The following is a 27,500-nucleotide window of genomic DNA, read 5'->3' on the forward strand; positions in this document are numbered from 1 at the left end:
ACACTTTTAGGGAAACTTCTAATTAATTGGCTTAATTCCTCTTGTTGCTCCTGGTCCAAATGAGTTAATTTCTTTCCCAAAGTCTGAATGATAGACGAATTATTCACTATGCTTGCTGCCCGTACCTCATATCCGTTGTCATCTTCCATGGATGGTATCGTTTGCGCCATACACAATTGTGAAGCTTCGGTCTCGTTTTCACTTAAATAGGGTTTCAGTAGGTTAACATGTACTTTCCTCTCACTTTTTCTTCTTCCTGGCGTTTCGATAATGTAGGTCAAGTCACTGACTTTCTCCAAAATCTTGAATGGTTCTTGAAACTTGTTGGTGAGTGGGAATCTCCTTATCGACAGGAAAACTAATACCTGTTGTCCTATCAAAAACTGTCTGTCCTTACTTTCCAAATCAAAGCTTTTCTTCATTTTATCTTCACTCATCTTAAGGATTTCTAGGGAAAATTTCCTTATCTCACTGATCTTTTTCCTCAAATTCTTGACATATTCTCCATCCGCTTCCTCTCGGTCCTTCCATTTTTTGGCTAACATTTTAATTGGTCCTCGTATTTTTCGTCCAAATACCATTTCATTCAGGCTACATCCCATGCTTTCTTAATAAGCATTACATACCTCGAATAACATCAACGATAGTCCGATGTACCATTCATTCCCTGTTTTGTTGCAGAACTTCGTTAACATACATTTCAACGTATGATGAAAACTGTAATGCACCTTGGGTCTCCGGGTGATAAGCAGTTGATAGTTGTTGTTTCACGTCCATCAGTTTCATTACATCTTGAAATATTTTTGACGTAAAATTCGTTCCTCGGTCACTTTGAACGATTTCCGGTATAGCAAACTTAGTAAAGAGTCTAGTAATCTCTCGGTGATTATTTTGGCACTGACGTTCATGACGGGTATGACTTCTGGGTATCTCGTCACTGGACACATCAAGATTAACATATATTCGTGCCCTTTTATCGTCCTTGGTAAAGGTCCCACAATGTCGATCATTACTTTGACAAATGGTTCTCCTCGCACTGCTATTGGGTGTAAGGGAGCTTTCTTAATGTACTCATTCGACTTTCCAGCCATCAGACATACATGTCATGCATGGCAAAACCGGTTGACGTCCTTATGCATGCCAGGCCAGAAAAAGCGTTTCATAATCTTCTCCGTCGTCTTCCTGATCCACATGTTTCCTCTCGTGAGCTACACTGAGCACCTGTCTTCTCAACGGTGCTGGAATTAATATCTGACGATATATCCCCCATTCGACATTCCTAAGGATATGGGCAGGTCTATGCTTCCTCATAAGCAACCCATCCTTAAGATAATAACAGGTCGGAGACTGCTGTGCCTCCGTCTCATCCACCAGACGGTAAAATACTCTGTTAACCTTGCATCCTTCCGTTGCAATCCTATCATCCTTTTCCTACTCACTTGTTCTACCTCTAACGCTGAATTTTCTATTTCTTCCAGGTCCATTTGTTCTTTGTCCTCTTGTCCACTCGTCGGTCGTTCCTCTTCGCTCGGGCTTACTCGGGAGTTCTTCTCTTGCATACCATCAAGGGAATCCTCTTCTTCGGAAACAAATCCACCAAGTTCATCACTCCTTCCATTTCTTTTTCTTCTTCAGCAGCCACTTTCTTCGTTATACTCCTAGTCGCCATACAACTAAGAAACAGATACGGATAATCCTTCTCGAGCTCAGTTGTAGGACTATACTTCAATGGGTTCTCCGTTACAATGGGACAAGGCACAAATGGCGCTCCACCAACCTCATTACCCTTTGACAACCAATGAATCCTTTACCGCAAAGTCAAAATTACCTGCATTTTTCATAACTATAAATATCGCTATCTTTCCACTTTTTACACATCCTGCAGATTATTATTATTATTATCATTATCATTATTATTATTATTATTATTATTATTATTATTATTATTATTGATAATAATATTAATATTATTATCATTAATAATATTAATATTATTATTACTTGCTAAGCTACAACCCTAATTGGAGAAGCGGGATGCTATAAGCCTAGGGGCTCTAACAGGGAAAATAGCCAGTGAGAAAAGGAAATAAGGAAAAATAAAATATCTTAAGAACAGTAACATTACAATAAATATTTTCTATATAAATTATGAGAACTTTAACAAAACCAGAGGAAGAGAAATAAGATAACAAGAGGAAGTGAAATAAGATAGAATATTGTGCCTGAGTGTACCCTCAAGCAAGAAAACGCTAACCCAAGACAGTGCGAGACCATGGTACAGAGGTTATGGCACTACCGGAGCCTAAAGAACAATGATTTGATTTTGGAGTGTCCTTCTCCTAGAAGAGCTGCTTACCATAGCTAAAGAGTCTCTTCTACCCTTAGCAAGAGGAAAGTGGCCAATAAACAATTACATTACAGTAGTTAACCCCTTGGGCGAAGAAGAATTGTTTGGTAATCTCAGTGTTGTCACATGTATGTGGACAGAGGAGAATGTGTTAAGAATAGGCCCCACTATTCGGTGTAGGGCAATTAAAAAAGAACCGTAACCAGAGGGAAGGATACAATGTAATGCTCTCTGGCCAGCCAAAGGATCCCCTAACTCTTTAGTGGTAGTATATCAACAGGTGGCTGATGCTCTGGCCAACATACTACGTAAGAAATGTGTTAGATTGAGTAATATGAACATTACAGAATATATTTTAGCACAGTTCAAATAAAACTCTAAAAAAAATTATCTCTGTAACAATTTTAGAGTTATCAATTCTAACCCTATTGTAGAAAGAGTCCACCTTTTAGATAGAGTCTTTCATGCTATTGCTGAAGTGAATTTGATGATCATGAATGAGAGAGAGAGAGAGAGAGAGAGAGAGAGAGAGAGAGAGAGAGAGAGATTCGTAATAAAGCTACTACATGCGCTACTGATAATAGAGAATATATAAATATCATCTACGAGAGAGAGAGAGAGAGAGAGAGAGAGAGAGAGAGAGAGATTCGTAATAAAGCTACTACATGTGCTATTGATAATAGAGAATAAATAAATATCATCCACGAGAGAGAGAGAGAGAGAGAGAGAGAGAGAGAGAGAGAGAGAGAGAGAGAGAGAGAGAGAGGGGGGGGGGGGAAGGAGTCATCGAAAAACTCAATAACCGTGTTAGATAAAACAAACTATGACATCCTTCTGCCCAGAGACTTCAAAGCCTTTTCCTTTTCAAGAGTTACAACGATGTTGAGAGCGTAGAATGGAACTTGATTTACCAGATTCACATCTCATATCCTCTTTCGCGAGTCGCTTTTAATCAAGGAAATGGGTGACAAGCCTCTACGTGGAACGGGGTTTGCTTGAGTAATGAGGTACACTGCCAGCAACTACTAATGTTATATTGCTATGCCACAAATAATAATAATAATAATAATAATAGATGAGCAACATCAATAGTCTCAATATGATATAAAAAGAGGCGTACATATACACTTACTCTATTTCTATGTAACTTCGTGTATATATCTGTTGTTGCACAGCCTGGCATATTTATTTTTAATGCTGGGTTATAAAAAGATTCGATACAGAACAACAATATAAAGGAAACCAGAATTGTACTCTTAAAATAATTGATGTCACAAGTGCTTTAGCAATCAATGAAGACCTCGTACTAAAAACGCACATATACACATGTAAAGCTACACACATATATGCATATTTACATGCTTAAACACACACACATACATATATACTTATATATATATATATATGTGTGTGTGTGTGTGTGTATATATATAGATAGATAGATAGATAGATAAATAGATAGATAGATAGATAGACAGATTGATAGATAGATAAATATGATGAATGTGGTAAGTGTTGTTCTGTGTAACTAGAAACAATCTCTCTCTCTCTCTCTCTCTCTCTCTCTCTCTCTCTCTCTCTCTCTCTCTCTCTCTCTCTCTCTCTCTCTCTCTCTCTAAATATTAAATAAATAAACAAAAAATAAATAAATAAATGATGTATTTCTTTCATTTCATAAGTTTGAATAGTTTTTTATTCTAAAAACGTTCATGATTTCTGTTTAAGAGTTTGAAAACAAAATACGCATCTTCAATAACAAAAGTCTTTGGATGGGGACAGGTGGCAAACAGAAAGTAATGATTGAAACAAAACCTGCAAGATTAGAATTTTTTTTTTTTTAATCATTAATTCATTGGTACCATCCAGATAATTTACTGTAAAAAGTAAAGAAAATAGTTTAACAGTATCCCATTTTTAAACGTTTTGATAGTTAGACAAACACATAAATTTAAGTTTTCAATGTACAAAAAGACTACCAATACCTTTTCATACGTACAATTCTACTCTGGCCACTCTAAAAATATAAAGTATTCTGTTTATTTGCTCCATGTACCTTAGGTCACCTAGAATATGTAGCCCTGAGTAAATAGAAGATGAGTGCATTCAAATTGAAGAAATTGCTACTAATCTCTGCTATCCCAAATATTTTCTTGAAAATTGTATAACTAAAACTAAGAAAACGTTTTATGGCGTCCTGTTAGAGATAAGGAAACAATTAATAATATACTTTGCTTGCCATTTCAAGATTGTTTTTTAGATATCATATCTATTTGAAAACACTAAATAATAAGGTGGTAATTACATATAATTGTACTTTAAAAATAAGTTGATTAAAAATTGTCCTGGAAATGATAATATAGTATATGTGATTCCTTGTTCAGATTGTTAACTGTTCTGCGTCGGCCAAACAACCAATTATATTTCAGTCAGAATAAAGCAGCATGAGATGGCTGTCTCTAGGGGTTCTTTTAATAATGCCTAGGTTAGGATTTAGTCACAGAATTGGCTTGTCAGCGACGAGTAAAATAATCCACGTGAATGACTATACACAGACGAATATTGTTGAATCATTTTTAATTTCCTATACCAAGGGTCGAAATTTAAATCCAAGCCCTGGTCTGTTTTCCATTAATCCAGTATCATTCTTTTATCAAATATCTGACTTGTCTGGAATTATCAAGAAACTGACAGCTGTAGGGTCAATTTATCCTGTATAACTACAATGTCCTTGTATATGAATTTTCAATGTTGAGTCTGTCGATGTCTTTAAGGAAAGTACTAACTCCGATCAAGTCTACTGCAGATCAAAAGCCTCAAAAATTTCCTTCCAATTGTGTCAGCTTATGGTGCTTCTATGCAAGTTCACAGCCGCATTTTTTCCCAATTCGTCAATCCACTGTTTTCTTTTCCTTCCCCCAACCCTTTTTTTTAATCTAGGGGCACATTCTAATATTCTTAATGTTCATCTATTATTTTTCATTCTCATTATATGTCCTGTCCATGTCCATTTTTTTTTCTTACACATTGTTAGAATATCCTCTACCTTAGTTTGCTCTCGTATCCACGTTGCTCTTTTTCTGTCTCTTAGTGTTATTCTCATCATTATTCTTTCTATAGATCTTTGAGTTGTAACTAGCTTAGGTTCTAAGGCTTAGTAAGACTCCAAGTTTCTGAAGCATAAGTTAAAACTGGTAGGATCATCTGATTAAATACTTTTCCTTTAGAGAAAGTGTCATTCTACATTTCATAATCTAATTTTGTTGACCAAATGCTCTCCATCCGATGCTTATTCTTATGAAAATAGCCGGATTCAATGATGACTAAACATGGGATTTACAGGAATAGGAATAGATGTGATTTCAGTAGAATAATACTACCAAGGTAAGCCCTGTGGTTTAGGGACTCCGTGCTTTATCTGAAAATAAGTACAATTTAATGACGAAAAAACCTATTCTACTTCAACAAAGGAACTTGAAATGATGGGCTAACCTCTAATCTGCCATTTTTTTAGCGAAGATTCATCAATTTCACCCTTGCTTAAACCAATTGACTGTAACTTCCTATCCAAAAGAAGAGGCAATCTTTTTCGCTGGTGATTTTGACAAAGAGAAGAGTAATGAGAAACTGTACACAATTCATTCCTGCGTACAATTAAGTTCATCCTTTCGGAAATATATTAAGATTCTTTTACTTTACCTGGATTTTGAAGATGTAGTCAAACGGCAACTTTATTCTGGTTTTGTGATGGCCGATACCTTGGTTATCAAAGTCTGCTATTATTATTATTATTATTATTATTATTATTATTATTATTATTATTAGCCAAGCTACAACCTTAGTTGGAAAAGCAAGATGCTATAAGCCCAAGAGCCCCAGCATGGAAAAATAGCCCAGTGAGGAAAAGAAATAAGGAAATAAATAAGTGAGGAGAACAAATTAACAAAAAATCATTCAAAAAACAGTAACAACGTCAAAACAGATATGTCATATATAAACTATAAGAAGACTTATGTCCGCCTGTTCAACACAAAAACATTTGCTGCAACTTTGAACTTTTGAAGTTCTGCTGATTCAACTACCCGATTAGGAAGATCATTCCATAACTTGGTTACAACTTGAGTTAACTAAAGGAGGTAGTTTTTAACCACTCCTTTGTAGAATTAATAATTTTACTGAATATCCTACAATTTCAAAAATTCTCATCACATATGAAGTTTTTGAATGTTTGTTGCCATGAAGTGGGAAGGCCTGGAGTTTCATTAATCTCTTTTCCCTAGTTTGTAGTTTGACTTTGATAAAGACAAGGGACCTGCGATACTATTCTTCGATTTCCATTGTCGGCTGATCATTAAATTTGTGTTTGGACTTGAATTTACCTTTGCTTTTGGGGTACTTTGTTTTCAAATTTAGGTATGCGTTAGCAGATAATTTCTTAGTGTTATATTTGATTTTTCAATAAATTTATTTCCAAGACGGGTTGCTGGTGCACTTTATGATTCTTACGAGAATATGATGGGAGGTACGAAAATGAAAATTTGATAAGAAAGAAATATTAAAATCAAAGTTAAAAGTTAAAATTAACTTACATTTCTCTTGATATACGAGGAAGGACAGGATTTAAAGATGATCTCCTGAAACATTTTTGGGATGTTTCGGGGAAAAATATCATTATTGAAATTATTTTCATTAGCTTGGATTTTCTACACGTTTCTGAAGCTTTGTATTTCATATGCTACAGCAATGCCCTATATATTACTGTAATCTCAGGGCTCAATAAAAGTCGCCAGAACGAAAGCCATAAGTTAAAGGCTAAACCAGCTGTAGACAGATAAATGGTTCCTTTAGAACTTTGACCATTAGGATAAGAATAGTTATGTAGGACTGGAAGGATTGTCCTGGGACTTAGAGCGTCATGTAGCCTTGACCATTTCGCAGCGATTGCATAAGAAATACACCATGCCAAAAAAGTATACATATATATATATATAATATATATATATATATATATATATATATATATATATATATATATATATATATATATATATATGTATATATATATACATATATATATATATATATATATATATATATATATATATATATATATATATATATATATATATGTATATATATGTATATGGATATTTAGATAAAAATAGATAGATAGATGTGCTTGTGTGTAGCATTCAGTTCTTTAGTGAAAAGTGAAACACGGCAACTATTTGAGAATGCACCAAATATTACAGACTGACACGAAACAGTCAACATGAAAAACATTACTTTTTTCCACATAGATATTTGGCCTCCAAAACATATTGGTAGCATACTTACCCAAGTCAAGCAAAGCGGCTGGAAGAACCACTCTGTATGTCAGTTGGGCCAGGTGAAGTTGCTGGGAGTCGTGTACGTGCTCGTCCCGGGATACGACGAAAGACAGCTGGGAATAGAAATGATTTATATGCATATAACTTGAAGAATTTATTGTTTTAAAAATAGGCTATAATATGCTATTATTAATACAAAATATAATAAATTTATAGATGAGGAACAAATGGATTTATCTGAACAAAATCTGTCCACATTGTGCTTCATGTTTGCGTACAGTAGCTTGACACACAACAAACTCAAAAATATAAAATACCAGCAAAAATTCTTTTATCAACTTAGGAAAATCTATGCAGTTTAAGCATTCAAAGGCGGGTTTAGGTTATTATTGTATGAGACAATTGCTGGCAGTTTTTCAAATAAATTTAATTGGATTATTCACAGTTTCCCGGATCTTCCCAAACTCTTCTTCAAAGAATTCAGGGCAACTGACCAGCAACGCCCTTAAAAACATACATAAATATACCATCATTTTTGTCTTTGGATGGTAATTAGAGAAATGATGAACGAAGGAGTCCAATTCTGTCGGTTTTCATCAACTGGAAATAGCTTCATTTCTTAAGACTAACACTTCTAAAAACAAATGATAGAGTTTTATGTTTTCATTTTATAAGAAATTCACAAAGGTGGACTTACGTTTATCATTACTCTAATCATCATCCAAGGGCAAAATTGATGGTATTTTCAGCAATATTTCAGGGCAGTTGAAGGTCAGTTGCCGTGAATTCTTTGAAGCAGAGATTGGGAAGATCAATAAATTCCAGATAATTTACAATATTATCGTCAAAGCTTTCTATAAAGTAAGGAAAAACGTTTGTAAAACTTCCTCTAAAGCTGATTTTAATGTGTAAAACCTTATTTTACCTTTCCATAACCAATTCATGAACATTCTTAATTTAATGAAAACTCTTAATGCCAAATGTTGTATTAAAGAATAGTACTTTGAATACTTTATTGATTATAAATTACCCTCTATAAAAAAAATTTATGTAATTGTGTAATTAAAAGATAATTGGGCAAAGTCGAAATGAACTCGAAGCCCAATTAAAACCACATGGATATAATGTTCGAACAGGAAACAGAGAAGGTGGTTTATTTCAACATATGAATTATTGTAATCATACTATTAATTAGGAAGGGGCAAAATGGACAAAATACATTCTGTATTGTAAGGATGTATAAAACGCAATATCATTGAATCATGTATTACAGAGAAAATCCGTGGAAAATGATCAACATCTGACAAGAACTGTACAAAATTAATGAAGTGCTTGTAAACAACGTATTTACACAATTGTCATTTTTAAACTCGCTGTATAGTATTTTCTCTATTTTTTGTATTCTCTTTTTTTTTTTTATTAAGGTAACAGAATTGACTAAGAAACTTTTCCTAACCTTTTCTACAAATTGGCCCGGAAGAGGTATGGCAATACGAAAGCGCTCGGTCAAAATTTCGTTTTTCTGATCCTACCTATAGCTCAGTGGTGGCAATAATATACATCGCATGCTTCAGCGAAAGATCGTCTATACAGTATATATGTATACATATATATATATATATATATATATATATATATATATATATATATATATATATATGTGTGTGTGTATGTGTGTGTATTTATATAACAGTATATATATATATATATATATATATATATATATATATATATATATATATATATATATATATATATATGAATATATATATATATATATATATATATATATATATATAGGTATATATATATCTATATATATATATATATATATATATTTATATATATATATATATATATATATATATATATATATATATATATATATATATATAGATATATATATATATATATCTATATATATAGATATATATATATATATATATATATATATATATATACGTATATATATATGTATATATATATATATACAGTATATATATATATATATATATATATATATATATATATATATATATATATATATAGAAATAAATAAATACTCTTAGAAGGGATATCTTAATGAGGTGAAAGGGTTTGCGCATCGCCATGAATAGAAAAGATATACAAGTCAGGACCACCCCTACTATGTTAGTGATAAGACAAAAATATCCCACCATCACCAATCTTCAATGGCCAGCGTGGTCATGAAAACTAGACAAAACCCAGACATGAATAATACAACCCTGTCTCGGCCCCTTTGTCCCCAGCGGCTGTGGAATAACTGCCCAAGGTGGGGGACATTCACATCCTACTGCAGGGGATACTAAAAATCTATGGAATAGAACAGGCCACCGTTTGGAAACGGAACCTTGCAACATACAACGTAAGGACCCACAGGATTTGCAAAGCTTGCTTAACAGAATACATGAAATATCACAGGAGGTCTCAAGATAAATATCAGACAGAAATGATGAGAACTAATTATGCAATGGAAGATGATATATCGTTGGAATGATAATTGATTAATGAGGTAGAACCGTATAAGTACTTAGGAATTATTATCTCTGATACAGGGTGTTTAGAATTAGAGTTTAATGAAAGACTAAAAAAAGAAAAGTCAAGCAATGGCTAGGTTGAGTAACATTTGGAAATCAAATCACCGGAATTTACATATAAATATCAGACTATATATAAGTTTAGTGAAACCTATGTTACAGAATAGATATGAGACATACTGTAGTATGAGAATAAAACAATCCAACAGATTTTGTAGAGTTGAGAACAAAGCCCTTAGATGAATATTGGGTTTGGAATGGCAAGACAGGATTAGAAATTGAGCTATAAGAGAGATTACTAGAGTGCCCTATGTTAATAAGTTCATGGTGAGGGGTAGATAGGCATGGTTTGGGCATGCTCTTCGCACTCCACAAGAGAGATTAGTTCACCAAACTTTTAACTTGGCTCCAGAAAGCTCTCACCCTCATCATCTCCTCCTACACCTATTGAAGCAAAGGGCCTCGATAAGATTTCACCAGCCGTCTCTATCTTGGGCTTTAACTCAATACTACTCCATTCATCATCTCCTACTTCGCGCTTCATAGTCCTCAGCCATGTAGGCCTGGGTCTTCCAACTCTTCTAGTGCGCTAGGGAGCCCAGCTGAACGTTTGGTGAACTAATCTCTCTTGGGGAGTGCGAAGAGCATGTCCAAACCATCTCCATCTCTCCTCATCATGATTTCATCCACATATGGCCCTTGAATAATCTCTCTTATGGTTTCATTTCTAATCCTGTCCTGCCATTTAACTCCCACATGGGTCACTAATTGAATACCCTCTTAAGACACTTGCAGGAGATGTCCTTTCTGAAAATACTTAAAGTTTCCTCAAACGGATGCGATAGAATAGCATTCATTCTCTCTGCAACGCTGGCCTATTGATACGCACCTAGGTAAAAAGCGTACCATTTTGCAGTAAATTTCAACTTTCTCATCCTTGAAAATTAAAGTGATTACAAAAGGCCATGACAAAATGAAAAGATTATCGAAGATGAAAAAAAAGGAGGGAATTTTAATATATTTCCCAAAGCAGCAGTTGCATTTCAACGAGATTTATTTATAAATCACCCACAAGAAACGACAATCTATAGGCCTACCTGAAAGCAAAAACTTACCCTATAACTGTCTCTGATGTGAGGTGGTATGAGAATGGAGTTGGACAGCCAATGACGACCTTTGTGGCCGCTCTGACGCCATAACGCCCATCTTCTAAGGCCAACGTCGGCATCGTCGTTGTCAACCATCTCCACGCTGAGTAATGCCACAAATAGAAACATAAAATATTACTTGGGAGGTCTGGATTATATAGTTTAAAAAACGACTAAGTTCATCAAAACACACATATATATACATATATATATATATATATAGAGAGAGAGAGAGAGAGAGAGAGAGAGAGAGAGAGAGAGAGAGAGAGAGAGAGAGAGATACACACAAACTCAAACTCACACACACACACATATATATATATATATATATATATATATATATATATATATATATATATATATATATATATATATATATATATATATATATATATATATATATATATATACATATATATATACATATATATATATATATATATATATATATATATATATATATATATATATATATATATATATATATATATATATATATATATATATAGATCCCTGATTTCAGATATGAACATAAGAATTCTTGCTTCAGGAGATAAAGGGTGATTATAATGGTGACGAGTGACTTCCATTTAATGTCAACATTTTAAGGGTGACATTTTCTTGATGAAAAAGAAGCAGGTCACACTTTCATGAATTTGAAACTTTATACAATGTAAAATACATAAAAAAAATCTAGTAATTTCTTAAAAATTCATACATTATTGTAAACGCTAATTAAGTTATCATGAATCAGACTATGAAGTAATGGTTTATGTCGGACTTCATTTAAAAGATGAATTTCGACTCAACATGAAAGAGTACCATGTGGCCCCAAAGCAGCAGAAATAAGTAGTTCAAAATGAAATAAAAATGTAAAAGTAAATGATATGAGAGAAACAAGTCTACAATCAGGACATGCACAATCGCAATGACGTATAAAAAGGATAACAAAATAGCAACAGAAGAACTTTGGTTTATCTATCGTAAAGCTAATCTTAGAGAACATGGAGGTTTCCCATAACAGGTAAGGGAGAAAAAAAAACAATGTCTGGGCTATTATCAATTATTTCATATATTTCCTGTGTTCGCTGGCGCTGTGACACAACTTCCTAAGTGTTGAGTGTCCTGAAGTTTATACAGAGATTCAGAATTTACGTTTAATAATATGACATAAGAAATTAATGCAGATAATCCTTTTAAATTTTGGTTTTGTAAGATCAAAACAGAACAGTTAACATGAGAGAGAGAGAGAGAGAGAGAGAGAGAGAGAGAGAGAGAGAGAGAGAGAGCGAGAGAGATGCAGTTTTTATGTAATGTCTCAATTCATATTTACTTCCATGATGAAAATGTTTAATATCTTGTACATCCTTGTAATAGATGGTTTTGATTGAAGTTTTGTTACACATATTATACATGAGACGGGCCGAGAGAAGGTTGTGACTCAAAGGCAGTATGAAAGCAACTGAGTAAATTTATTATAGAACACTCTCCTTTGAATACAAAAGCTCAAAGCAACAAGAAATTTCATGATCAAAAACAGACACTGTTACAGAGGAGAAAAGCAGACATGTTTGTCCTGGTTCTTTTTAGTGCGAGGGAAGAGTGAAGATACAAGCATAATATATACACAAAATGAACTATGTACAATCGTGTGACACAGAGTTGGTACATGGCTTCCCCCCTAAAAATGACATACTGTACATGTTAAATAGGGCGCCCTGATCTAGAGAGGCGAACTGTAAGCCGGTCATCTGGCAGGAGATAAGCAGGTTTTAGACAACCAATGGAGACCCAGTCTTCTTTGCCACGAATGTTTAGTAGGAATGCTTTCGGACTGCGTCGGATCAAAAGGAAAGGGCCCGTGTAAGGGGGCGTTAGCGGTGGTTTGCTAGTGTCGTTGCGCAGGAAGACGTGCGTTGCAGAGTGCAAGTCTGTTGGTATGTGATGCTTCGCTGGGGGCTTGTAAGTCTGGCGACATGGAGTAAATTTTCTCATGACGTGACTTATGCGCTGGAGATCGTCGGAGGAGTTTGTAGAAGAATAAAATTCTGCAGGGACGACTAACGGGTCGCCATACACCATTTCAGCTGTCGAGACATCGAGGGCGTCTTTAGGAGTGATTCTTAGTCCCAAGAGAACCCAGGGAAGCTGAGTAAACCAGTTGGAATCCTTGCAGTGGAACATTAAAGCTGCTTTGAGGGTGCGATGAAAACGTTCAACCATTCCATTAGCAGCGGGGTTGTAGGCCGTTGTCTGATGTAGGGTGATGCCCAGGAGATTCGCTAATGATGTCAACAATTGAGAGGTGAAAGTGGTACCCCTGTCAGAAGTAATATGCTCAGGGATACCAAATCTTGCAATCCATCCTGAGAGCAAGGCCGATGTACATGAGGCGAATGTTGCAGTTTCCATGGGAATGGCTTCAGGCCAACGAGTGGAGCGGTCGATGACGGTAAACAGGTAACGATGTCCTTGTGATGTGGTTAGGGAGTCTACAACGTCGACGTGAATGTGTGAGAAACGACGCTGAGGTTGAGGAAAGGTGCCCACTCCTGAATCCGTGTGTCGATGTACTTTAGAAGTTTGGCAAGAAGTAAAGGTGCGGACCCAATACTTAGCATCCTTAGAAATACCGTGCCAAATGAAGTTCACCTTCAGCAGCTGTGCAGTAGAACGGCACGAGGGATGTGAAAGGCCGTGAATGAAATCAAACACCTGCCGGCGCATGGGAGCAGGAATCCAAGGTTGCGGTCTACCAGTACTGACGTCACAGAGGAGGGTGGTGTTGGAGTCTTCGAGGGGGAAGTCTTCCCAACAGAGGGACGTGCAGGATGTCCTACATGCTTGATACTCTGGATCCTGTCGTTGGGCTTCAAACAGGGCGTTATAATCCAATCCCAGTTGAATGGTAGCCAACGTGTTTCTTGACAGGGCATCGGCAACGGGATTCATTTTCCCAGGGATGTATTGAAGGGTGCAAGCAATTGTATTCAGCCACGGCGGAGAGATGTCGGTGTTGCCGGGCGGACCAGGCGTCAGACTGTCGAGTGAAGGCATGCACCAGAGGCATGTGGTCTGTGCGAATGACGAAGGGCGTACCTTCTAAGAAATGGCGAAAGTGACGGACAGCCAAGTGCACCGCCAGCAATTCGCGATCAAAGGTAGAATAACCAGATTCTGCCTTGGACAGTTTTCTACTGAAGAAGGCCAATGGGCGGGCCCAGCCGTTGACCACCTGTTCGAGTACTGCACCAATAGCGATGTCGCTGGCATCGGTGGAGAGAAAGTGAGAGCCGCAGCAGTTGATAGGGCCTTCTTTGCATTGCAGAAGGCTGCTTCTTGAAGGGGACCCCACTTCAGGTCCTTTGGCTTGAACTTGAAGGAGGCGAAGAGGGGAGCAAGAGTGGTGGCAATGGCTGGCAGAAAACGGTGATAATAGTTGATCATGCCCAAGAATTCCTGCAGAGCTTTGACGGTCGAGGGCGCGGGGAAGTCCTGAACGGCTGCTGCCTTCTCAGGGAGGGGATGGACTCCTTTAGGAGTGATGCAGTGCCCTAAGAACGACACTTGGTTGGCGCCAAAGGTACACTTGTCGTACCGGACTACAAGGCCGTTTTGTTGCAGGCGGTCGAGTACGATGCGCAGGTGATGGAGGTGTTCCTCTTTTGAGGAGGAGAACACAAATATGTCGTCCACATAACATACACAGAAAGGGAGGTCCTCTAAGATGACATCCATGAGACGTTGAAACGTGGCCCCAGCATTACGAAGGCCAAAACAGGAGTAATTGAAGGTGTATGTACCAAACGGAGTGGTGATGGTGGTCTTGGGGATGTCTTCTGGGTTCATAGGCACCTGATAATACCCTTTAAGGAGGTCAAGCATAGAGAAAACCTTCGCTTTGTGCAGGTAGGAGGTCACGGCGGCAATGTTTGGGAGGGGGTAGTGATCCGGTTGTTTGCATGTTCAGGCGCCTGTAATCCCCGCACGGACGGAGGGAGCCGTCTTTATTCAGAACGATGTGTAAGGGTGACGACCATGAGCTGGAGGCCTTTTGGCAAAGGCCCATTTCCTCCATTTCGGCGAACGTCTGTTTGGCGGCTGCCAATCGTTCCGGTGCCAGAAGTGTGAATTTTTGCGAAGACTGGGGGTCCCGTCATCTTGATATGGTGATAAATACCGTGCTTGGCAGGAACCGTGGGCGTTTGGCGAAGTTCTGGACGGAAAACTTCCGGGTACAACGTGAGGAGGTGGGCGTAGGCATCCGTGGGTGCGCTGATGTGGAGAGCGAGGTTAGAGGGGGCGGGTTGAAGAGGTGTCGACAAGTACGAGTCTACATTGACCAATCGTCGGTGGGCGACATCGACCAGAAGGTGGAAATGAGAGAGGAAATCCGCACCGAGGATTGGCAATGTGACGTCAGCAACGAGAAACTTCCAATTAAATTTACCGTTTCCGAACGATAATGTGAGGTTCTCGTAACCGTAGGTGGGTATCGCAGATCCGTTGGCAGCTACCAAGCGGACGTCAGCAGACATAGACAGACTACGTCGTGTCCTGAAGAGTTCCCTTAGCAAAAGAGAACGACAAGCACCCGTGTCTACCAAAAATCGCACGCCCGTTCCTGCATCATGTAAAAAGAAAAGATTAGCAACACGGGAGGCAACCGCCACGAGCGATGGCCTACTTACACGTTTTTTTGGCCACTGACAATCCTTGGCACATTTCTTCGCGGTTGCCCCGAATCTGAAGAGGTAGTAGCAAAACTGAATCGGATAGGAGGTAGTAAGTGGCTGTAGAAGTCGCTGGTTGGGGCGCGAGCGATTGGTGGGTGGTGGGTTGCTTTGTCGCCGCTTCGGTACGTAACGGGGTAGGCGTGTATGTCCTACGGCATTCATGTCAGCTTCGGTTGACGTTGAATAGGCATCCTCTTTGTCAGGGGTGGAGGCGTTGATGGAGGTCTTGAAGTGGGTGTCCATAAGGGCGTCGGCTTTGGTCATCAAGTCCTTTATGGGTAAACTATTGACATCGGGTATGGCAGCGCGTATAGGTCCGGGTAAATGGCGTATCCAAAGGGCACGAAGTAGGTTCACCTCACGAGGAGAGCCGTCTGCGGCAGGTTGCAGGCGAGTAATATTGGTCATTTCCCTGAGGGCAAGCGAAGCCCTTTGGTCCCCCATCGGTTGTTGCGAGAGTTGAAAAAGCTTTGCTATACGGGCGGCTGGCGACGGCGAGTACTGCTGCAGAAGGTATGTTTTGAGGGCGTCATACGCTATTGGGGTGTCTCCTTGTTCACAAAGCCAGTCGGATATTTCCGGGAAGGTGTCCTCGGGTATCGCTGCGAGAACATAATCTGCATTGGTGGTTGAGCGAGTCACGCCCTTGATGCGAAACTGGACTTCTGCGCGCTGAAACCAAGCAAACGCCTCTCCGCTGGCGAACGATGAAAGTTTCAATGGGGCAGCCGCAGAGGCCGTAGAGTCCGCCATAGTACCAACGATGGAGGGGCAAGGGGGGGGGGGTGTTGACGGGGTCATCAATGTGAAGGGCCGAGAGAAGGTTGTGACTCAAAGACAGTATGAAAGCAACTGAGTAAATTTATTATAGAACACTCCTCTTTATATACAAAAGCTCAAAGCAACAAGAAATTTCATGTTAAAAATAAGACACTGTTACAGAGGAGAAAAGCAGACATGTTTATTCTGGTTCTTTTTAGTGCGAGGGAAGAGCGAAGATACAAGCATAATGTATACACAAAATGAAATATGTGCAATCGTGTGACACACGGTTGGTACATACAGATGCTTGCAAAAATACCATATAAAAACCTATTGTAATTACCTGTAGCATGACTGCTCTAAATAACACCTATGTCATGAGTTTATGCAAAGTTATTCATATTAGCTATCATGTTTATCCATATAAAACTCCTATAATAGAAAATATTTTTGTTATAACTATCAAATATGTATGCAAATGACTAGATTATTACATTATTTGTTATCACTTTGTTCCTCTAGATATGCTAAGATTGGTTTATGGAGCTTGAAAATAAAAATTATATTATATTCGCTATAAATGTTTTATCTTTTTGACTAAATTTACAATAATAGCAACCGTGATAATATATACTTTATGAATAGAAAGTAGAAAGATCTACGAAACAAATAAAAAGGTAGTAAACAGTTAATGCTCTATAGCATCTATACCAATCATTAATTTTTTTAATAATAGATACGATTCTATATTATAGGATTGTAAAATCTAAAGGAATTTTTATCATCATTACACAAGCCAATATGCAATATGATAGGTTATGATGGATATTTTTAAAAGAATAGCCTAAAAAATCATAACATAAGAAGTGCAGTAAGTCAAAACACGTTACAGTATTCCCGTTAGGCCAAAGCAGGCCATGGTTCCCACCTCCCTCCTCACCCCACTTGTCAGTGATGACCAACCGGCCCAATACCCATGGAGCCCGCGCACCCATTATTCCTCACGTGAAAAGCCATGTTGAGCTATAAAGTTAACTTTGATGGTTTATAACAAAATAACAAATAATGTGAGGGATAAAATATTTGGATGATATTTCCATGAAGTTATTACAAAGGTGTTGGTGATGTTATGCATTAGAATGTGAAGCATAGGATTTTTGTCTAGATAACCGCAACATCGGACTGTTGTATAATGACATGGCCCCGTTTTCCGGGTTAAGTTTAGGTTTAGCATATAATGTTAAGTAGTGATAGCAGAAAAGAAGCTCTTGATCATCCTCCATCTATCTCCTATACTTCCACCTCTACCAGCATCTTCGCTATCTCCAGTCGTCTCATCTCCAACGTACGTACACTGTAAAGAACTTGTTTACATCTTTGCAGACTCCTTTTATGTCTTTATATAATATTTGTTATTTAGAAATGTATTTTCCATTTTAATAGTATGAAACAAAAGATTATGGGGTGTCATTTTGAGGATAGGAGCAGATTAAGGGCATTCTATGAGGAAATTGAGATATGAGCTCGCCACTAGAACGAAATAAACTCGTAAGTTAAGGTACCACTGTGTGTATATATTTACACACACATATATATATATATATATATATATATATATATATATATATATATATATATATATATATATATATACATATATATATATTTATATATATGTATATATATATATATATATATATATATATATATATATATATATATATATGTATGTATGTATGTGTGTATGTGTGTGTGAACTATATAGATAAGATAACAATTGTCCAGTTAAGCGAGTTGTTTCCTAATTGTAAGGGAAAATATCAGATAACATCTAACAAATATATCTAAATTTCTGGTTTTGGATGTTATATATATGATGATTGCTTTGTCAGTGTTCATGATATTCAGTTCAATATAATTGTTTCCAGACTTTAAGGGTAATTATAAAAAGTTTTGGAAAATGAGGCAGGTTCGTATTGCTAATTATTGAATACACGAGACCTTGCATCAATTTCTAAAACTTGGTGATGTATTCTTGAATTTTTTCAATCCAGAAGATGAAGAAGCAATTACATCATTTGATATTTTCTATTTATAGTGATTATTATCATTACTTGCTAGGCTACAACGTTAGTTGGAAAAGCAGAATGCTATAAGCTCAGGGGCTTCAACAGGGAAAATAGCCCAGTGAGGAAAGGAAACAAAGAAAAATAAAATATCTTTCGAACAGTAACAACATAGAAATAAATATTTCTTAAATAAACTATAAAAACTTTAACAAAACCAGAGGAAGAGAAATAAGATAGAATAGTGTGCCCGAGTGTACCCTCAGGCAAGCGATCTCTAACCCAAGACATTGGAAGACCATGGTACAGAGAACAATGGTTTGATTTTGGAGTGTCCTTCTCCTAGAAGAGCTGCTGACCATAGCTAAAGAAAGGTCACACTACTCTAAATACGATTATCCATAAAATTCACAGCCCAGTTGTCCAAGTGATTTATATTCAAGTCATTTTTTATCATTATATATTTTAATATTTCTCATAGACAGCATTTTACGCATTAATATTTTTCACTGAGTTTCGAATATATGTTATCTAAGACGAAATTTTCAGTCAAGGGGAATAACGCCTATATGTATTATATCTTACATAATGTAAAATGGGCTCTTGTATAATTTTTCAGCTGCGCTGAAAGTAAGTACTTGGGAAAAATATCTCTCTCTCTCTCTCTCTCTCTCTCTCTCTCTCTCTCTCTCTCTCTCTCTCTCTCTCTCTCTCTCTCTCTCTCTCTCGAAATTATAGAATATTTATATTTTGTGTCCATTCCCCTTGTTATTACTTTTATTCTTTATAGGAATCAACGCGTATAGTGCTTCGAAAATTTATGGAAAGTCCCTGGAGCCTATTTCATTTCTCAAATGCATATATAAATTAGTTATCACTCCAGTCATGGAAAGGGCACCCCAAGACCTCGAGAGAGTCTCGCCAGAGATTCCCATGAACCAACTCAAGCAACCTAAAACAATGAAAGGTTATGCACAATTAGCCGATGCAGCAAACCTAAACCACAATCAAAATCTCAAAATTTCTCTCAAAACCGGACGAAATTGGAAGAAGGATACTGTCTGACTCTTTCAAAAGAAATACATGGTAACATCCCGGACGCATATTCCTGAAGTCCGGTGTAGTATATACAAGCCCCGCCCCCTTGCCCGTCATCCGTGGACAGGCTCCGCCCCTTTACGTTATACCAGCTACAGCTGTATAAACAACCTTTAAAAACACGCTTGTAGCTGTTTGAACGAAGCCTATTTTATAAACAATTAACTGGTGAACGCCAGACTGGGGTTCGAGTCCAGCTCAAACTCGTTAGTTCCTTTGGCCGCTGCAACCTCACCATCCTTGTGAGCTGAGGATGGGGGATTTGGTGGGAGCCTATAGGTATAGCTTCTGAGTCATCAGCCGCCATTGTCTGGCCCTCTTTGGTCCTAGGTTGGGTGAAGAGGAGGTTTGGGCGCTGATCAGTTGTATATATGTTCAGTCTCTAGGCCACTGTCCTGCTCGATAGGGCAATGTCACTGCCCCTTGCCCCTGCTATTCATGACCGGCCTTTAAACATTTAAACTGCCATGGGAATTCCTGAAGTTTCTCTTTCTATGGCTCCTCTTCATTACTTGCTTAACAAGGAAGGTTAATCAGTATTCCTCTAATTCTCTAGCAACGCTAGTGTACCAACCGTGTGTCACACGATCGTACATAGTAAAGACATTTCATTTTGTGTATATATTATGCTTGTATCTTCGCTCTCCCCTCACACTGACAAGGACCTGAAATAAGATGTCTGTTTTTCTCATCGTTAACTGTTAACCGGTGCGGTGTCGGTTGAACATGAAATTGCCTGTTATATCTTTTGTGCCCTTTTTGCCTGGAGTTTATGTATATAAAAATGGATGATCTGTAATAAAGTTACTCAGTTGCTTTCATCCTGCCTTTGAGTCACAACCTTCTCTAGGCTCGTCACACTAGCAAGAGTAGCATTTCGTTATGACACACCCATACTCCAATGAAAGTCAGAGGTAATCATTCGCACCTTCAACACGAATATTATTAAATGATATATTTGTTTCGGTATACATCTTTTGCGGCATGGCCCAAAGTCCTTGTATGCATAGACACATACTTGCTTGGCTGTTTGAAGGGTGATGACATTCAGACGAAAATTATCTTTTTTCACTGAAGAAAACTAAATAATTATAATTGACTTGATGAAGTAGTGCTATATGATCATAATCTCATAAGCAAAGTCTTCTATTTATCCTCCTTCAACCTCGGCACAGAATGATTTTGGAGACTTGAACTGTATAAATTCAAATGGAATTGTTTGACTAACCAGTGTATTATTATTATTATTATTATTATTATTATTATTATTATTATCATTATTATTATTATTATTATTAAAATGCCACCATTGTTGGAAAAGCAGAACGCTATAAGCCCAAAGAGCTCTAACAGGAAGAAGAGCCCCGTGATAAACACTCGAGCTTAAGCACCGGTTTCTTGGAGCCATGACCTTGAAAAATGTAACACAGATTGCAAAGGAAATCACATAATCTATATGAAATCGAAATTTCCTTTAATTTTCTAAAATATCTAAAATAATTTCTCCCACGTGTATTTAAATGTGATATTCTGATTTATGGGCTGTACCGTTCAGTTCACCCTCTATCATTGTTATTTGTATCTTGTACACGCAATTAGCTCTTTTCTATTGGTGTATGATTTATAATGTTAGTATTATTGTTACGGCAAATTTTTATTTCCTCCGTTTCTCCTTTAATGCTTGAGATACTCGGAACGTAGTAGCTTCTTATCCCACTAGTTTTCCCTTTGTAGTTATAATTCATCCTTTGGAACTTTGCACTGGAAGTATACCACGATATTGTTTGCATTATAACTTGAAATTTAGTTCAAGGTCTTTCTTGGTACCATTAATTACGTCTTTGACGTTTGTCATTTACTGATCGTAACAGATTTCAGATTTGCAGTGTATATTTGTTTAAATTTGATTGTTTTCTTTTTTTTTCTTTTTTAAATACAGTCCACTTTTACTTGTCATTAGTAAAAGGCTTAGAGTTTTCCATCAAATACTCTACTATTGCATGGTTTTGAGGTCGCAATTCTTGTATAATTTAGAATTATTATTATTATTATTATTATTATTTGGATATCACCGTTTGTTATGGGGCATGATAACTGGAATAGTTTAAATCTATCCATGACTTTCCTGTTGGTTAAGGCTTTAATTTGAGTCTACTTAAAAGGATTTGTCTCTGAACATAATTGCTCCTCAGTTTAGAAATTTGTAAATTTTACAGGGCCCGTAAAAAGCGTTCATTTGTCGGTTGTTACCTTCATATTATATGTCTGCATTTGTTTGCTAGTTTAAAATGAGTGGTATGGGGCATGTCGAGTTAGTAATAACTGGTAATAGTAGTTTTTCATAAGCCATCCGTTGGATGGTTCAATAGCTTTAGTAGTTTGTAAAAGCCAAGTCATAATTAAACTCATTTCCTTATCTTTGAGTTATCAACATTTCCTTAAACTCTCCTCAGTGTTGCCTCTTTGGGATAGAACTTAGTTTTTTTTTTTTTTTTTTTTTTTTTTTTGGGGGGGGGGGCATGATGTGTTATGGCCATGTATGGAAATTCTCCTCTTACCTTCTTCCAGCCGTAATTTAGGGTTTCACACTTTCTGGCCATTAGAATAAGAATTACTGTAGGCTTGCAATAAGGCATCGGAAGTTTTTGCTATTCTAATAGGTGTCAATTTAGCATGGGGATTAGGAGTCTGGTTAATCTTTTCTCCCCCGGCCAATAATCACTCCAACGAAATAACCATTTCCTCATTCTTTCTTTCCTCTTTGATGGTATGCTTTTCCGGTCCCATACAGCAGGTGAACCCCACTCTCTACAGGACCTCCAGGTCCCATACAGCAGGGGAACCCCACTCTCTACAGGACCTCCAGGTCCCATACAGCAGGGGAACCCCACTCTCTACAGGACCTCCAGGTCCCATACAGCAGGGGAACCCCACTCTCTACAGGACCTCCAGGTCCCATACAGCAGGGGAACCCCACTCTCTACAGGACCTCCAGGTCCCATACAGCAGGGGAACCCCACTCTCTACAGGACCTCCAGGTCCCATACAGCAGGGGAACCCCACTCTCTACAGGACCTCCAGGTCCCATACAGCAGGGGAACCCCACTCTCTACAGGACCTCCAGGTCCCATACAGCAGGGGAACCCCACTCTCTACAGGACCTCCAGGTCCCATACAGCAGGGGAACCCCACTCTCTACAGGACCTCCAGGTCCCATACAGCAGGGGAACCCCACTCTCTACAGGACCTCCAGGTCCCATACAGCAGGGGAACCCCACTCTCTACAGGACCTCCAGGTCCCATACAGCAGGGGAACCCCACTCTCTACAGGACCTCCAGGTCCCATACAGCAGGGGAACCCCACTCTCTACAGGACCTCCAGGTCCCATACAGCAGGGGAACCCCACTCTCTACAGGACCTCCAGGTCCCATACAGCAGGGGAACCCCACTCTCTACAGGACCTCCAGGTCCCATACAGCAGGGGAACCCCACTCTCTACAGGACCTCCAGGTCCCATACAGCAGGGGAACCCCACTCTCTACAGGACCTCCAGGTCCCATACAGCAGGGGAACCCCACTCTCTACAGGACCTCCAGGTCCCATACAGCAGGGGAACCCCACTCTCTACAGGACCTCCAGGTCCCATACAGCAGGGGAACCCCACTCTCTATAGGACCTCTAGGTCCCATACAGCAGGGGAACCCCACTCTCTACAGGACCTCCACTGTCGTTTTACCTTGTTAGTTCAGAGTATTTAACGTTTCATATCGCGTATTGTTCATTTACTGTTAAATCGTCACTGTCAAAAGGATATCTCAGTCTAGATTACTCTCTAATAATTCTTCCTTGGAAATTTTGTGCCATTCCATGTCACTGCCAAATTGATGTGTGGCCAAGGGCATAATCAGTCACGGCCACAAAATTCCATTGATGGCCTGTTTATAAATTCCAGATGCTATTTTTTATACGTCATAATACTGTTCTATAAATTAAAATTTGCCTACATTAGTACAATTACAATTTCCTCAGAAGTATTCATGTCTGTATCTCTACTTATTAGCTTAATACCCAAGGAAAATTATTGAGATTATATTCATGCAACTTGAAATTGATCACGTACGACATTTCGGGCATCTCATTCATATAATCACACATATTATCACATGACCTAATAAAAACTTGGATTAAACTGACTTGCTCGGTAAACGATCTCGAGGGTTTGAATTAAGTACTACATCTAGAGGACTTTACAAAGATTGAAGTTTGATATCGCTGGTCTCATTGATGAGATTTTGGTCAAATAGTAATCAATGTTTAGTAACATGAACATAGACATTCTTTTTTTTATCCTTTCTACATATCTCTGAAAAAGTATTGATAAATGACCTTCAATTTGAGACATTGCAACAGGTTATTTTTCTTAAAATCTAACGAAATCCCAAAACCGTCAAAAGATCAAAAGAGAGAAGATGGATTCATTTAAGTAAAGAGATCCTTAGGGAATGAAGGGCTACCTGAGAGTCGCGTTGGAGGGCCCAAGCCAGGCGTCCAGACGATACTTGAAGGACAAAACGCCTACGCCCCCAGCAGGATGATAGAGTGGAGGCGTGACAAGTCTACTAGCAAATTTGCCCCAGCGCCCTGCCCCGCTCACGGGCGATGGTTTGACGGAGATGTAGTTCTTGACTGGAAGAAAAAAGAATGAAGGAAAATAAGTCAATTTGGATCTCATATTTATTCAGCACGGATGCAAATATAAAATGCTAAAGCAATACGATTTCCGAATCTATAATTCTGTTTAAATGTTAGATCTTTTTGTACCTTAAAGCTATTGAATATTTCTCATATGAACTTATTTCATTGCACTAACTATTCAGAGCTGAGACTCATTATGGCATTCAGAAATAGAATGATTTTTTTTTTCTGATCCAAAACGATTTATCAAGAATAAACTATGATAGGATAAGCAATTTATTATTCTAGAATTCATCTTAAAGAATAGTGTGCGAAATGTGTTATGGGCAAAATTTTTAACAGCTAATACAGGCACTTGCTTTCAATAGCGCAATCAGAATTCTCTGAAATGTTGTTTTAATGGTTTCAGAGATATGACATACGAGTGAGTGATGGAGAAAGAAAACTTGAAATAGTAAAAACTACGGTACTTTTTTTATGACTAATTATTATTATTATTATTATTATTATTATTAATTGCTAAGCTACAACCCTAGTTGGAAAAGCAGAATGCTATAAGCCTAGGGGCTCCAACAGGGAAAATAGCCCAGTGAGGAAAGGAAACAAGGTATAATAAAATATTTTAAGAACAGTAATCTTGACAATGTTTCAGGTTGCCCTGCAAATAGTAACATACTTAAGAATATAGAGAGACATAAATATATGAAGACAAAGGATATGGAAATGGAAGTTATAAATATCACAATAAAAGAATCTTTTCAAAATATCAATAAAAACATGATGAGCCTAAGAATTCCATTAGAGAATAGTCTATTACCTAAAACAAGTGCTTTCTATAATACATGGCGTATGATTGTATGTGATCAAAAGGGCTTTATTGTGTGAATAATCATAAAAAATACTAAATATCTAAGTGAACATGAATTATTACATAGCATGATTAACTTCATGCCATCTTACACAGACTTACACTTATTTTAATCAACAGGTTATTTCAAACTTATTCCCACACTAACATGACTAAACTGATTAATCTCATTTTCAGGAATGGTGATTATTCACTATCATAAAGTTGAACAGTCCTTGCATTCGAGTGCCCAGGCTTTATCAACAATATCATGTAACTTGACCTACTGTCAGCATTATCATCCAGGCAATGTTTTTCGTCGTCCCCGTCAGCGCAGTCGACCTTTCTGTCGCAAACGGAGAGAGGAGGCAGACAGGTTCCCGTCGGACAGCTGTAATGTCCCTCCTGGCACTGTTCTCCCCCAGTGGCACTGGCACATTCCCTTTCGTCCTCTCCTTCTTCGCAGTCCCACACACCATCGCATATTTGCCAACTGCGGATATTTGGTAAATGACAATTATCCATACATACTGTAACTATAAGAATTCTTTTAGAATAAGAGAGACATAGTGGTTATGAAGACTTAAACATGATATAACAAGGTGAAAACGTATATGAGTTAATACTGGATTTTATGAGTACTTCAAGATAAGCTGTGCCTAAGAAAAATATTTTTATTGAAAGATACAGAAAGTACGCACTGTATTTTGCCTAAATTTCAATGTAAGAAATGTTTAACATAATATGTAATGTTATTATACGAGTATAGAACAGTTTGGTAAAGCACATTGATGCCATTATGGCAAGATATATAGTAACATATATATATCTTTGAAAAATAATCTACAAGATGAGAAATGGACCCTTTTATAGTAAGATCCTAATTCAATGCACTATCGGTATCCATTAAAAGGTACCAGATGTCACAACTGTTAGATTCACTGACATTGATTTTATATATATATATATATATATATATATATGTTTATGTATATATATACATATATATATTAAATATATATGCATATACTGTATATATATGTATATATATACATATATATATATATATATATATATACATATATATATATATATATATATATTTATATATGTTTATGTATATATATACATATATATATTAAATATATATGCATATACTGTATATATATGTATATATATATATATATATATATATACATATATATATATATATATATGTTTATGTATATATATATACATATATATATTAAATATATATGCATATACTGTATATATATGTATATATATATATATATATATATACATATATATATATATATATATATGTTTATGTATATATATACATATATATATTAAATATATATGCATATACTGTATATATATGTATATATATATATATACATACATATATATATATATATATATATACCAGCAGACAACGGCCTCTGACATGTCTTTCCACTCTCGTCTGTTTACGGACTATCTATGAACGTCTATACCCGCAATTTTTTTTACCTCGTCTATACATCGTCTTCATTTCTTCTCTTACTTCACTTGCAGTTCCCAGAGACCCATTCGGTTATTTCATTTCCTTCATCTGTTATCTGTCATTCTTATTATATGACATCTTCATGCCCATTTATTTGTCTTAAATGTTCTTAGAATATCCTCTACTTTAGTTTGTTATGGTATCTACGTAGCCCTTTTTTCTCTCACACACAATAAGGATGGGGAAGTGGGGAATATGGGGAAAGGAAGAGTACCCCTGGATACAATCCAGTTTATAGCCCGAAGACAGGTACTCGGGATGGGAAAGAATAAGGAAAAAGGGAGAAAGAGAAGTGTTAATCTCACCATATTCTTTCCACAGCTCTTTGAGTTGTAACTAGCTGGTTTTAAAAAGGCTCCAAGTTTC

At 37.1% G+C, this 27,500-nt stretch overlaps 1 protein-coding gene across 1 annotated transcript in view; it reads right to left on the reverse strand.

Moving 5' to 3' along the window:
- LOC137619713 (uncharacterized) overlaps positions 1-27,500 on the reverse strand; it is a 251,628-nt gene that overhangs the window by 177,906 nt on the left and 46,222 nt on the right. Inside the window, exons 6-9 of the mRNA XM_068350003.1 lie at positions 25,873-26,078; positions 24,558-24,729; positions 11,348-11,483; positions 7,682-7,787 (exon numbers count right to left, since the gene is read on the reverse strand). Coding sequence (XP_068206104.1) covers positions 7,682-7,787; positions 11,348-11,483; positions 24,558-24,729; positions 25,873-26,078 — 620 coding nt within the window. The remainder of the gene's footprint in view (positions 1-7,681; positions 7,788-11,347; positions 11,484-24,557; positions 24,730-25,872; positions 26,079-27,500) is intronic.

This window comes from Palaemon carinicauda, chromosome 26, assembly GCF_036898095.1.
Source record: "Palaemon carinicauda isolate YSFRI2023 chromosome 26, ASM3689809v2, whole genome shotgun sequence".
NCBI classification, from domain to species: domain Eukaryota; kingdom Metazoa; phylum Arthropoda; class Malacostraca; order Decapoda; family Palaemonidae; genus Palaemon; species Palaemon carinicauda.